Below are 13,953 nucleotides of genomic sequence, written 5' to 3'. Positions count from 1 at the left end.
CGCCCTCACCCAACTGCTGGCGAGCAATGAAAAGCCACGGCGAGGTGGCTCGGCGCCGGGGCGGGTGAAAGCAAAGAACCGGCATCGTCTCGAAGGCTACTGCATGCTCTACTCCGACTACTTCGCCGATGCTCCACTTCACAGCGAGAAAACATTTCGGCGCCGTTATCGGATGAGCCGAAAGCTCTTCTTCAGGATTGTGAATTCCATCCGGGAGTTCGACAACTACTTCAAGTGCAAGATGGATTGCACCGGCGCCCTTGGATTCACCTCCATACAGAAGTGCACGACAGCGATGAGGATGCTTGCATACGGAGCTCCCGGTAATTCACTCGACGACTATGGGCGCATGGCCGAGTCCACCAGCATAGAGTGTTTCTACAAGTTCTGTCGGGCAGTGGTGGTAGTGTTTGGACCGCAATACTTGAGAACACCCAATGCGGAAGACATAGCTCGGATCCTAGCACAGAATGCAGCAAGAGGATTTCCTGGGATGCTTGGAAGCATCGTCTGCATGCATTGGAAATGGAAGAATTGCCCATTTGCTTAGCAGGGGATGTACAAAGGCGCCAAAGGCGGTTGCAGTGTGGTGCTTGAGGCGGTAGCCACACAGGACCTCTGGATTTGGCACTCCTTTTTTGGTATGCCAGGAACTCACAATGACATCAACGTGCTGCAGTGCTCTCCTGGCTTTGCCAAGCTTGTTGAAGGTCATTCTCCTTCGGTGAACTTCGAGATCAATGGGCGGCACTACAACAAGGGGTACTATCTAGCTGATGGCATCTATCCGAGATGGTCGACATTTGTGAAGACCATCTCAAACCCTGTGCCAGGAGGCAAGAACGCCTGGTTTGCGAAGATTCAGGAGGCGTGCAGGAAGAATGTCGAGCGGGCATTTGGTGTGCTCCAATCTTGATTTGTTGTTGTCCGGTACCCCGCTCAGACGTGGTCCAAAGATCAAATGTGGGAGATTATGACTTGCTGTGTCATCTTGCACAACATAATCATCGAGAGCGAGCAAGAAGACCCAGTGTTTGACACTGAACCATACTACAGGCACGGTCCTCTAGCCGAAGTTAATCACCAGCTACCGGCACTTGGACTGCCAATCTCAGTATGCGTCAGGAGATCCGACACCCACAGGTGCATCATCAACTGCAGAAAGATCTGATTGAGCACCTATGGAGGCTCAAGGGGGATGTCGTGTGATGAAATACGAGTTTTTATTTTTTGAACTATATAATTCATATTGAACTATTTGTTGTTGTACTATTTTGTTGAAGTATTTGATTTTTCTGTGATGAAATATGTGGTAAGAAAAAGTTGAGTTGATAATTGAACGCCGAGACACGGCGAACCACGCCGAATATGTGCCTATTCTCGTCCATATGGACCCTTTATTCGCCGAAATGGGGCTGCAAAGTAGGCCAATATCGGCGCCTGGGGGTGAGCTGGGGCCGACGACTGGGTGCAAAACCGCCCCCAATGCCGATTGTATCGCCGGCTCGCCCCAGGGGGCGATTTTTTATGCGTCCTGGAAGGGCCAATGGCTGGAGATGCTCGAAGCACCTCACGCGTAGGTGCTCCCAAAGAAAATACCATTTTGTTTAAGAGGGCGCTCTTCCTGGCTGCTTCCCACATTTTCGAATAACAACAACAGCACGTACTGTTACTGGCTGTGAAACTTGCGTCGCCAGGGTCGTTTGTGAGGATTGTGAGGCAGTACGTGCATGGGAACATGGGTGCGGCGAGGAGGCCAGAAACTGCAGGAGCGCTGTGTCTGAACCGGCAGCGGCCGCGCCGGCGGAATTGGGCAGCTAGCAGTAGAACAAAAGCGGCAGACCAGCGAGCGACGGCTCGACCCGGCCGAGGGCCCAACTCCCCTTCCCCTGCCGGTGGGTGGGCACGCTCACAACCCACACCCATGTCCGATCCGACGAGAACAAGCGCGGACGCTGGCGAGACGGCGACGGAGGAGGAATATGGGACGCCTTTAACGGTTTCCGAGGCGGCGGCAAGGAAAGCACGGCCCCCTCACTCCCTTTAAGGACCAATCACGTGCAGTGGACGGGCCCGAGCGAGCCCTGTACCGCCAACGTTAGACACCACACCAGTGCTCCTACGCGCACGTAGAGTACCGTGCCCGTCCACGTCCACGTCCATGTCCATGTCACGCTCTTCTCTCGGGACTCAAAGGTGGCAAATTTGACAAATTTGACCTGTACACGAAATCAAATCATAGAATGAACTGCCTGTGAAACTATTTCACGTGGGTGACCTTTTTGTGTGACGCCCGACACAAATACGTCACACTACATTATGCAACGCCTCACAGATAGGCACTACACGTCTGGCCAGCGTTGCATCCCAGACCGCCTAAAAATTGCTAAGTCATTGTGCAGCGCCTGAGAGCTAGGCGCTGTACTGTATAGTGTGGCGCCTAGCTCTCAAGCGCTGCACTATAAAATGAAGCAACCACTAGTGCAACGCCTAGAAGCTAGCCACCACACTGTATAGTGTGGTGCCAAGCACACCGACTTAGTAATTTCCGGATCACACGGGTGCGACGCTGACCAGGCGTGTAGCGCCTATCTGTGAGGCGTTGCACAGTGTAGTGTGGCGCCTTCGTGTCGGGCGTCACACAAAAAGGTCAGCCGCGTGAAATAGTTTTACAGACAGTTTATTTTGTAATTTGATTTCGTCTGTAGGTCAAATTTATCAATTTTGCGCTTAAAGGTTGGGACTCGGAACGAAGAGGAATGAATTTCCGCACGATTGAAAAGGGCCAAAAGACCTACGACCTGTTTGGGCAGGGGCCCCTCGCGCTTGACAACTTGACACAAAGCGATGATGCCGGCCCAGCGTGCGTCGGGCTTTCTTTCTTTATTAAAACCGGGGAGCCACACCCAGAATCAGACCGAGACAAGATTGCAACAAGCTCGTGCCTCGTACGCATATGCATGGCACTCGACAGTCGACACGTCCAGAGCCTCAACTGCTGATTTCACAAGAAGAAAGAAAGAGAACCACTGATCTGATCTGATCATGCGACGAGGATGCTAAAAATGCAAGAGGAAATCAACATGAACTGCCTGCGTGTTATCCACCCCCACCCCACCCCCAAATGAAGAGAAAGAAACAGCAAGATCGAGCTTAGTACAATACTACACCAAGACTTATGGCTATGGCTACTATCACCGGCCCCCCTCCGGCCGCGGCGCCGGGTTCGTTGGTTCAGTACAGGCGGAGCACGCTCCGGGCGAACGACTGCGAGGTCAGCTGCCGCCCGGCCTTGCCCCCCGGCACGCCCCGCCGCGCGCCCGCGCCGCCGCCGCTCCGCATCGGCGTCACGCGCCCCGGCGGCGAGTGCCGCGCGCTGCGGTTCCGCTCCAGCACGTGCGGCTGCGCCTCCTCGGCCCCTCTCCGCCTCACGTTCCCGTTCACGTCCACGTAGCTGCGCCGCGAGCTGCCGAGCCCGCCGCTGTTGCTGCTGAACGAGCTGCGCGCGCTCAGGTTGCTGTTGCACCGCTGCATGCTGCTCTGCCCGCCGGCCCCGCGCCCGCCGCGCAGCTCCGGCCACGGCTCCGAGAACGACCGGTCCGCGATGTCCGACGGGCCCCCGCCCCTGCGCCCGGCGGCGCGCCGGTGGATGAACCCCCACAGGCTCCACGCCTTGCGCCAGCGGGGCGGCTTCTTGGCCGCCGGCCCCGACATTGCCGCCTCCAGGCTCGCCGAGATGTCCTCCACCAGGGAGTTGGAGCTGAAGCCCCGGTCCAGCAGGTCCTCGGCGTGGTGGAAGTGGTAGAACTCTGAGCCGCCAATGGCGATGGGGGACTCGTTGCCGTTCGCTGCGGCGGGTGCTGGCTTCGGCTCGGTGACCTCGAAGGACGGCCGGCGGACTGAGCTGGTGCGCTCCAGGCTCCGGCGCCTCCGGCTGGAAGAATCGAAGTAGTAGTCTCTCGTCTGGAAGGATCCCCCTGGAGGCTCGAGGTCGCCATCGTCTTCCACGGGGATTTGGCCGTCTGACCGCTCGACGACGGCGGCCGGGGTGTCCTCCATGACGGACAGGATGGGCGGGAGGCGGGAGAGCGGCGGGGGCGCGCGGCCGAGGCCAATGCCGGACCCCGCGCCGAACAAGTACCCGTCCCACGACGCGCGTGGCGCGTCCCAGGTGAAGCCGGCGTCGTCGATGGACATGCGGCCGGCGTCGAGGGAGAAACGCGGGTCGGTGTCACACGAGCGCCGCCCCAATGCGTTCTCCGAGCCGGCCTCCCCTCGGAGGCGGCGCCGCCTAAGGAACGACGGCTTGGATGGCTTCTCCGGCGGTGGCATTGCCGCTGCCGCGGCCTTGCTCACGGCGGCCTCCTTCTTGAGCTTCTGCTTGCGCCTCCATTTCTGCCACTTCTTGCTGAACACCGAGGCGCCAAAGAAGCTCCCGGCGATCTCTTTCAGGTCTTTTGGCGGCGGCTTCACGGGCTCCGACGACTCAAGATCTGTGTGAATGTGATCCTTCATGGCCTTGACATCCCGAGCGGCATTGGGCTCGGCTTCAACAATCTCGCCGGAGGTGTCCACCGGAAGGACGGGCTCGAACACCGGCATTATCTCGTCCTCGCGCTCCATGACCACGGGGATGTCCTCCTCGGAGAAATCCTCCAGCACGCGCCGCGGTAACAGCGGCGGCTGCAGGGGCGGAGGCGCGACGCCGGCGGTGAGCGCCACGGCGGCGGCGGCGGAGGACGAGACGGGGAAGGAACCGAACGCCGTGCCGTCGCGGACGCGGTCACGGTCGTCCTGGTGGAAGAGCGCCGAGAGCGTGGCGCGGCCCCGCACATCGCACGAGTGCCGCTGCGGCTCGTCGCCCCTGGCAACCGCGGCCGCCGCCGCAGCGGCAGCGGAGAGCACGTCCCCGCCGCGGCCGCACGAGAAGGACTTGCACCGGCGCAGGTCCGGCGGCTCGACCACCGCGCCAGCCGCGGACGACGAGGCGCCCGCGGCGAACGGCCGGGCGAAGAGGGAGCGGATGGCGGACGTGGAGCGGCGGCCGGGCGCGGAGGCCGCGGCCGCGGACGCCTCGAGGCCGGCGAGGCGCTCGCGGAGGCAGGCGGTGCAGAAGCCGGTGAACGCCTCGTCCGGGTGCAGGTCGCAGCTGGTGACGTTGGAGCGGCGCGGCGGCGCCGGCGGGTCCATGTGCAGCGACATTGCCGTCCCCTCCCCTCCCCCCACCACACCGCGCGTCGACGTCACCTCACAGCGCCCCAACGTTCGCTCGCGCCGCTCTGGTTCTGGGAGGAGCGGGCGGGTGGTGGATGCCGGCGGGCATGGCCGGTTTTTAGAAGGGGCGCGGAGGGAGAGAGGAAAGCGAAAGTTAAAGGCGGATCACGGGCCCCGGCGAGCTCGCGCCCCCGCTCTCACCTCTCTCTCTCCGTCTATAGTTCCTTTTGCTTTGCAGCTCTGCCTTCTCGGGCTCCGTGGCTCGCTTGTTGCTTTGTATGTGCTCGCTCTGTGTGCTCGTGCGTAGCGTCCCTCTCACATTCTGCACTGGAGGCGATCGATCGATCGGGATTTGGCTGATCCAAAGGTGATTATTTGCGAATAACCTTGCATGCACGCGTGTGGTAAAAAAACGCCACCTTGCGCGCGTTCTTCTTTTGCCTTTCGCACGGCGCAACGGCCGGCCGGCCACCGACGCCGCCGAACAGGAGGATTGATTCGTGACCAACATGCACTCTCTCTGCTTTTGCTCTTTCCTGCTGCAGCTACACAGCTTCCCACCTAGCCGCCGCTTCGAGACCATCAATGGGCTTTGCGCTTGTAGTTCCGAGAAATGCTCTGCTCTCACGGTAAAAAAAAACAGATTGACTAAAACACATCTGGATGAAAAATAACTATGTCACATCTAAGTCATCCACCACACATTTAACAGTTATAAAATTCGTGCCATTTAGTACTTGCCCACGTACGAGTGCGACTGTGTTGACGCACGCGTTGTTGGTCAGCTGGTGCGGCCGCACCGTCTCCTTTTGCCTTTTTTTTCTCCGCTGGTGGGCTTTTTTTTAGGGTAGCTGGTGGGCTTCTTTTGTGCCGTTTCCTGCATGGGCCATAAGTTGTAGGTCACATGTTTGGCTTTACTTTGTTTGTTCTTTTTGCTGGAGTTTTTGTTTGTTTTATTTTCATATTTTTTTTTAGGAAAAGCACATCTAGATTGAAAATAACTATTCCCTCCGTCTCAAATTAAGTGTCTTGACCTTAGTACAATTTTACACTAGAGTTAGTACAAAGTTGAGACATTTATTTTGGGATGGAGAGAGTATGAGATATCTAACTCGCATATCACACAATCTAAATGATGGATTTTGTGTCGACACACATGTGTCTACATACATCCGCATGTTGTCGTTGTTATTTCTTTTTTGCCATTTTTTTGTCCTGGCATGGTATGTGCCGCATCTAGTGAGTTGTAGTATCATTATTGTTCTTTTTGCTAGTGCAGACCTCATGTTGTGCCTGGCCGCGTTGCGGTTGTCTTTGTGTTTTTTTCTGTGATTTTTTTTAAGAGATGTCAGGCAAATGATGATGCAATAAGTGTCTTGTCTCCACCTTAGAAATACTCACTGATTGCAAGCCCAATCTCAACATGCAACTGGGGTTGATCCATTTTTTCGGCTCGGTTGCAGGTCCATCCTTGATACGCAACTAAGGGGGCGACTCATTTTGCCTCAGTTGCATGTCCACCCTCGACATGCAACTGAGTCCCTTCTTTTGTCCTAGTTGCAAGTCCTATATCGACATGCAACTTTAGGGAATGGCTTTTTTTGTCCCAGTTGCATCTCCACCTTTGACATGCAACTGGGCCCGATCCCTTTTTATGTCCTAGTTGCAAGTTAACCCTCGAAATGCACCTGGGGAGGCCAACCCATCTTGTCCCAATCATATGTTCAGCCCAACATGCAAATGAACCCGTCTCATTTTTTGTCCTAGTTACAAGTCCACCTTTGATCCGCAACTGGACATGGCATATTGTTTTGTCCTAGTTGCAAGTCCATCATCGACATGCAACAATAGGGGTCGACCATTTTTTCTCCTAGTTGCATGTCCACCTCCGACATGCAACTGGGCCCGATCTTCTTTTTTTTGACCTAGTTGCAAGTTCACCCTCGATATGCAACTGGGGAGCCGACCCATCTTGTCCCAGTTGTAAGTCCATCCTCAACAGGCAAATGGCCCCGCCTTGTTTTTTGTCCTAATTGCAAGTCCATCATTGATACACAACCGGGCACGACCCATTTTTTATCCTAGTTGCAAGTTTACCTACACCCTGCAACCGGGATGTCTGACCCATTTTTTGTCCAAGTTGCAAGTACACCCCTCATATGCAACTAGAGCCCATCTTTTTTCTCTCTTCAAGTTGCAAGTCCATACTCGACATGCAACTGGGGAGGCCGACCCATCTTGTCTCAGTTGCAAGCCGACCCTCAACATGCAAATGGGCCCGCCATATTTCTTGTCCTAGTTGCAAGTCCCCCTTTGATACGCAACCGGACATGATCCATTTTTTGTCCTAATTGCGAGTCCATCCACGCCCTGTAACTGGGATGTCTGACCCATTTTAGTCCCAGCCGCAAGTTGATATGCGACTGGGGCCCACCTTTTTTTCTCTCCAAGTTGTAAGTCCATCCTCGACATGCAATTGGGGAGCCCGACCCATCTTGTCCTAGTTGTAAGTCCACCCTCAACATGCAAAATGGACCCGCCTTATTTCTTATCCTAGTTGCAAGTCCACCTTTGATATGCAACCACGCATGATCCATTTTTTGTCCTAATTGCAAGTCCACCAACACCCTGCAACTGGGATGTCTAACCTATTTTTGTATCAATTGCAAGTCCAGCCCCGATGTGAAACTAGGGCCCACCTTTTTTCTCTCGCAGTTGCAAGTCCACTCACGACTTGCAACTGGGGGGGGGGGGGGCAACCAAATTCTCCCCTACTTGCAACTCCAGTTTCGATACGCAACTGGGGGCCCGACCCTTTTTTATCCCAGCTGCAAGTCTATCCTCAACATGCGACTGGGGGATTGACCATTTTTGTCCCAATTGCGACTTCATCCCCAACACGCAATTTGGGCCCCCGCCTTTTTTCTTGTTCCAACTGCAAGTCCACCATTAACGCGTAACTAGGGCCCAACCCATTTTTTGTCCTACCTGCATGTCGAACTACACCCTTGACATGCAGTTGGGGGTCAACTTTTTTTTGTTTGAGCTGCAAGTCCACCCTCAATACGAAACTAGGGCCTGACCAATTTTCCCAAGTTATAACTCTGCACTCAATATGATACGTGACTGGGGGGGTGACCCATTTTTGTCACAGATGCAAGTCCACCCTAACACGCAACTGGGGGCTGACGTTTTTTGTCCCAGATGAAACTCGACACTAGACATGTATATGGGAGTCGCATTTTTCTTGAATATTTTTTACAAATTTGTGACCATCTTGTGAACATTTTTAAATTCACAATGGGTTGGAATTGGTAAATATTTGTAAATTGATACTTACTTTGAAAAAATCTCAAACATTTATATATACATAAAAAATACAGGAACATTTTTCACGTTCACAAACGGGGAAAGCTGACCTAAAGGGGCGTTGACCCACGTTGGTCAAAGCTAAGGAACGTGCATGGTGCATGCACCACGAGACTGTCGTTTATTGGGTGCAAACTTGTACTAATCCAGTTAAGCCCAGCATGTTAACCGAGCCCAGTCTAGATGAATAAATGGAAAATCCAATGTTAACGTTCACGTCAAAGGCCCAGCCCAAAGCGACAACAAACAACGAACAGGAGCCCAAAGCAACAACAAACAACGAATAGGAGGTGGAACCGGATTTAGAAATGCTCTAAAAAATGTTAGATGTTTTCTAAAAAGGTTAGATGTGACATAATTATGTCTCATCTAGATGTGTCCTAGACGGACCAAAAAAAACCCTCTGAATACTCCGCTAAAAAGAGATTGGTGATGAATAAGCGGGTTGATATACTGAACGTTGTGCAACTACCGGGCAAAAAATCAAAGGTACCACCCTAAAAAATGCATTTTGCGGAGGAAAAGGCCCCTGTCATGACAATGCAATCAGTGAAGGCTTGACTCGCAGCCAGCCACAGAGGATGATGCATGATTTGCACGGGGTTTTTGCGCATCCAGATAGTTGTAATCCCGTCCGGTCAAAGCAATTTGAAAGCGTAAGCATCTCCAAGAAGCTTTTGTTGACACGAGTTGATGTGAGGTTTTGCTGCCCTTTCCATCCTCATTTCCCGCTCCCACATGCCCAGGCCCCAAAAGCGCATCACGACCCAACCGGTAATTTCCCCAAAACGCGGCAGCGGCAGCGGCAAGCACCGCGCTTCAGATTTGTCCTACTAGAGCCAGCCAGGGATGAGAAACCAGCACCCAAAAATTGCTTAAGTTTTGCTCGCTGTCCTGCGGGAGTACTACAGAACATAGGAGGTTAGCGGCAGCGGTTTTAGAGGGAGTGCATGTACAATGACGGCACATAGACACTGATGCCCCATGATAAAAAGTAATTTAAGACATTTACATTTATTTTTCCTTCCCAATACAAGTTACCGATAGCGAGACTCATTAAGAAATAAAAAGTAAGACTTTAGTACACATGCGTCTCTACTTTTCACTTTAACCTTTTCAGCTTTTGACACAGGACTATACTTTTTCTTTTCAAGTACCAGCCTCCTGCAGAGAATCCCGCTTCCCTATTCGAATCTAATTTATTTGTTATCCGATCTTACGTGGCATGTAAAACATCATCCTAAGGCTATGCATTGTAGTACGAGGCGAGCTAGGCACATGACAGGAGACCGGTGCTGTCGCCTTCTCGAGCTTAGGGGCGATAATTAATCATGGGGGCTCTCCTTTTGTTCGCTTTTGCTCCCCTTGGCCTTGCTTTGATCGCTGATCGGAATAGTCACCGCGCATGTGTGTGATGTGCCTTGCCTTGGCTTGGCTTGCACATATCCAAAGTGCATCTTCTTGCTTTGTCTTTGTCTGATGGTAGCAGTGAGATCTTCGATTAGTAAATCAAGCTGAGCCGGGGCATGCACGCCGGCCGTTGCTGCATGCCTTCTCCAAAATAATGGACGAGGATCAGAGGAGAATATGTTATGGCATGTCGAGCATTAACCTAGGGTTTTTTTAGTTGCATTAGCCTGGGTTGGTGTGACAGGAAAAATACTAAACTGGTTTTTTAGTACACGTTCTCATCAACTGGTTCAGCCCATCAGATACTGCAGGCAGGCCAAATTGATGTCGTTTAGCCTATCTTTTTTTTTCCGATTACTATAAGATTCATTGGAAGGACAAAGCATCTTAAACATAATAAAATTACAAAAGGTACATGCACCATCAAGTGACTACTGTCGGCGCCAAAACGAGCCGATGTCGCCGCTCCTATATCGGAGCTGGCTTGACCTTATTGATGACAACTGACAAGTCTTCGTGCACGTGCTTCTAGGAAATAACACCTCGGAGCTGCAGTCGTCATTGAATACCTGAATCGACCTGAAGAACCTGGCACCAAATCTCGTTGTTGCGTAACATGGCAAGAAACCCTAACCTTGCGCGCATGGAGGAGCTGACAGAAATCTACGCCAGAGCTCTATCTAATCCGTTCGGATGGACGAACTTGAGAAGGAGTGGAGCCCGAAAGACTAATTTGAAGAAAAAGCTTCGCTGTCCGTCCAACCTCCACCCATGCGAGGACTAGAACACTAACTATCTACTAGCAAGAGACGAGGCACCAAGGTTCCCTCCTCTCCATCGGCCCCTTGAGCGGTAAATGGAGGGGTGGTGAATCCACGAGCTCGTCGGCAAAGATCGAGGGGAAGAAGGCTTCTCCCTAGTTGCCTCGCGAGAGGGGAAAGAGAAGCACAAAAAAGGCTACGGTGGCCATTTTAGAATAAAGAAAAAATACAGATTTTTTGGAGGATGGAATTCTTACAAGATTTTTCTTTTCTTTTGTGTCGTTTGGAGCCAAGGAATTGCTATCATACACTCCTTTGAAATTCCTATGGAATAGGCTAGTTCGTAGAAATTTTGAAGGAAACCAAACACGTGGTCCAACCCTCTTCTCATTGTATCTACAATTCCTGCGTCTTTCCTGCGTAACATCTTAACGATAGTGTGACTGTTTTCTGTAGCTTTAGTTTCCGTAGGAATCCAGGATAGTAGATGACATCTTAATTTCTGTGTTTTTTCTATCTCTGCATTTCGATTTCCTGTGAGTCAATTGCAAGAAACCACCACATTTACGTCTAGGTTTGCAGGAAACCATCAACTCGTTAATCCGTTGCAGAAAACACCGGAAAAATTGTTAAGTCATTGCAAAAAGTACTGATCGAATGATTTGGCCCATTTAATCTCTTTCTTACAAATGGGGCCGGATTGACTTAACAAAAAAATAACACATACACCCCTAGATCTAAAAAACAAAGCAATCAGACCCTCCCCGTGGAACACCGACACCGAAGCCGAGCACATTCTGCTTCCGAGCGATGGCGTCGCCGGGGTGCGGCAGGATGCAGGCCTGCAGGTCCTTGCCGCCGGGGACGCGGACCTCCACGGAGGTGTCCCCGCGCATGAACGCCTTGTGCAGCGCCTTGTGGAGCCCCGCGCGGCCGCCCTTGAAGGGCGCGTCCAACGAACCTGCACCGGAGCTCAGCCCGACACGGACCGACTCCACCACGTCGCCCTCCTGCACCACGACCCCGCCGCCGCCCCACTCCTCCGCCTTGGAGCTTCCCGCCACACACTCCAGCGCCACCACCGCCGCCGCCTGCCGCTTCCTCCGCCCCTCCTCCTGCTCCATGGCATGCTAGTCCCCCTCAACCAGTCGAGCGACGATGCTCACCACGCGCGCGTTGCCCACTTTGTGCCGGCGCCGACAGCCAAGTGGTGCGGGCGGCAGGGGAGCAGTCACGTGCCGCCCGTGAGGTGCGCGGGGATCTTCATCTTCCACCGGAGGGAGTGGTCCAGGAGATGGAGACAGGCAGGGGCTCGGTGCGCACACTCCGATGCTCCTCGGTGTCCTCCTGCTCTGAAGCACTGCAACTCCATCAGCTGGGCTCCCGGAGCAGAGCGGCGGCGGATGGCAGCACCGCGGCGGCAGCGCGTAGTGGATAGGGCGTCGGTGTTCCACGGGGAGGATCTGATTGCTTTTGTTTTTAGATCCAGAGGTGTATGTGTTATTTTTTTGCTAAGTCAATTCCTTATAATCTGGCCCCACTTGTAAAAAAGAGATTAAACGGGCCAAATCATCCGATCAGTGCTTTTTGCAACGACTTAACAAAATTTTCAATGCTTTCTGCAACGGATTAACGAGTTGGTGATTTTCTGTAAACCTAGCCGTAAATATTGTGGTTTTTTGCAATGGACTCATTTCCTGTGTTCCAAACGGCGCCTCAGTTTACATCACAATGCGGTTGGATGCAAACTCGGAGTAATCCGCTTTATGTCACCTTCATCTCGTACTTGATCCCATCATTCTCCCCGAGATAATGCCTTGGTCACGAAATCTCACACACGTTTACTCAACTCAACCCTTTTCTCAAAGGGAAAGGAAAAAAAAAGGGTCTCCTTTTTCCACAGCCTCCGCTTCAGCACCGGCTTTGGACCGATGTGATTTCATAAGCGATAATAGTGTTCTTTATCGTGTCACGTCGCCCGGTGCTGAAACCCAAAACTGCGAGCTGGTAGGACGTCCGTAAACCTGCATCTTTCTTTCAAACACACAAAAGCAAAGCGAGCAACGAAAGAAAGTGCGCCCCTTTGATCAAAGCTCGTCATTGCGGCATTTTCACCCCCTCGCGTCGCCGCTTTTCGGTTCTCACCGCCGCGCCATTTTTCTTCCCCGGTGCCAAAGGCGTCGACCGGGAGGATGAAAGTGATCTCCGCAGGCAGCTGCAAGAATCATGACGTGCCGTTGCCGATGCCGAGACGGAGGACGGACGGCAGCCCAAGAACGGAGGAACAAGGCCTGCGGCGAAAAGATACGGCGAAGACGGGCGATCGTGATGCGCAAATAACTAACCGATCGGTCGAGCGGGGGTACGTAGTACGTACAGTACTATACGGCGTGTGGTGGAGGGAAAAAGATGGCGCGCGCGGGGTGAAAAGGGAGGAAAGCGGAGATGCCCGGCCATGATTGCCCGTAGCGTGCGAAAGTAGACGGCTTTCCCGACCCCCCGAGCGCCCGACGCGACCACGGCGACGACGACGACGGACGGATCGATTGACCTCGCGATGCATGCTGCACCGGCCGGCCGGCCGGCGCCGCGGCATGAGCTGCGGGTGGCTGTAGCCGCCTGCAAAGCGATAAAGGGAAAAAAGGTGAGAGAGATCCCTCCCCGTTCTTGGTCCTGGCGCGCGAGCTTTACCAAAATCTGAGCTCGATCGATCCATCCATCCATCCATCCATGGGGGCGATCACGGATGCGATCTCGTCGCATCTCGCCCGCCTGCAAAGCTCCCCCGCGTTCATGTTTACCGCTTAGTTTATCTTCCGCGCGCGCGCTCTCCCAGGCGGCGCGCGCGGATCCCGAGCTCCAGCGGCCGGCGGCGTCGTCGGATCACAAAGCGAGACCGTGTCGTGTGTGTCTGCCGCGAATCGCAACGGCCGGCCGGTGCGTGCTCTGGCCTGCCATGCCCGGCGTGCACGGGAGGGACGAGCGGGACAGCGCGGGCAGGGGCAACAGGAGCGTATAGGGACGTGTCCTCGCGTAGACCGGCTAGGCCGGCCCGGCGAGCTGGGCTCGTCCAGTGCTGGCTTGGAGCTACGTGCGTGCGTGCGTCCGTGGCGTGTCTGTCCGTCATGGGGCGCTGCCCTGAGCCCCTGACGACGCTGCTCGGCTGCTGGAACTGCTGGAGGAAGAAAACTGCTGCCGT

The 13,953-nt window shown here is 53.9% G+C and overlaps 1 protein-coding gene across 1 annotated transcript; it reads right to left on the bottom strand.

Moving 5' to 3' along the window:
• Positions 1-2,846: 2,846 nt before the first annotated feature.
• LOC123062620 (protein OCTOPUS) lies at positions 2,847-5,514 on the bottom strand. Its single transcript, XM_044486209.1, has one exon. The coding sequence runs from the start codon at positions 5,200-5,202 to the stop codon at positions 3,235-3,237; it is 1,968 nt and encodes a 655-aa protein (XP_044342144.1). The 5' UTR covers positions 5,203-5,514; the 3' UTR covers positions 2,847-3,234.
• Positions 5,515-13,953: the final 8,439 nt, after the last annotated feature.

This window comes from Triticum aestivum, chromosome 3A (assembly GCF_018294505.1).
Source record: "Triticum aestivum cultivar Chinese Spring chromosome 3A, IWGSC CS RefSeq v2.1, whole genome shotgun sequence".
Taxonomy (NCBI): domain Eukaryota; kingdom Viridiplantae; phylum Streptophyta; class Magnoliopsida; order Poales; family Poaceae; genus Triticum; species Triticum aestivum.
The sequence above is the reverse complement of the archived record's forward strand: the minus strand, read 5'-3'. Positions and strand labels throughout refer to the sequence as shown.

Coding starts and splice junctions, on each gene's coding strand:
- LOC123062620 (XM_044486209.1), bottom strand. CDS start 5,202: ATGTCGCTGCACATGGACCCGCCGGCGCCGCCGCGCCGCTCCAACGTC.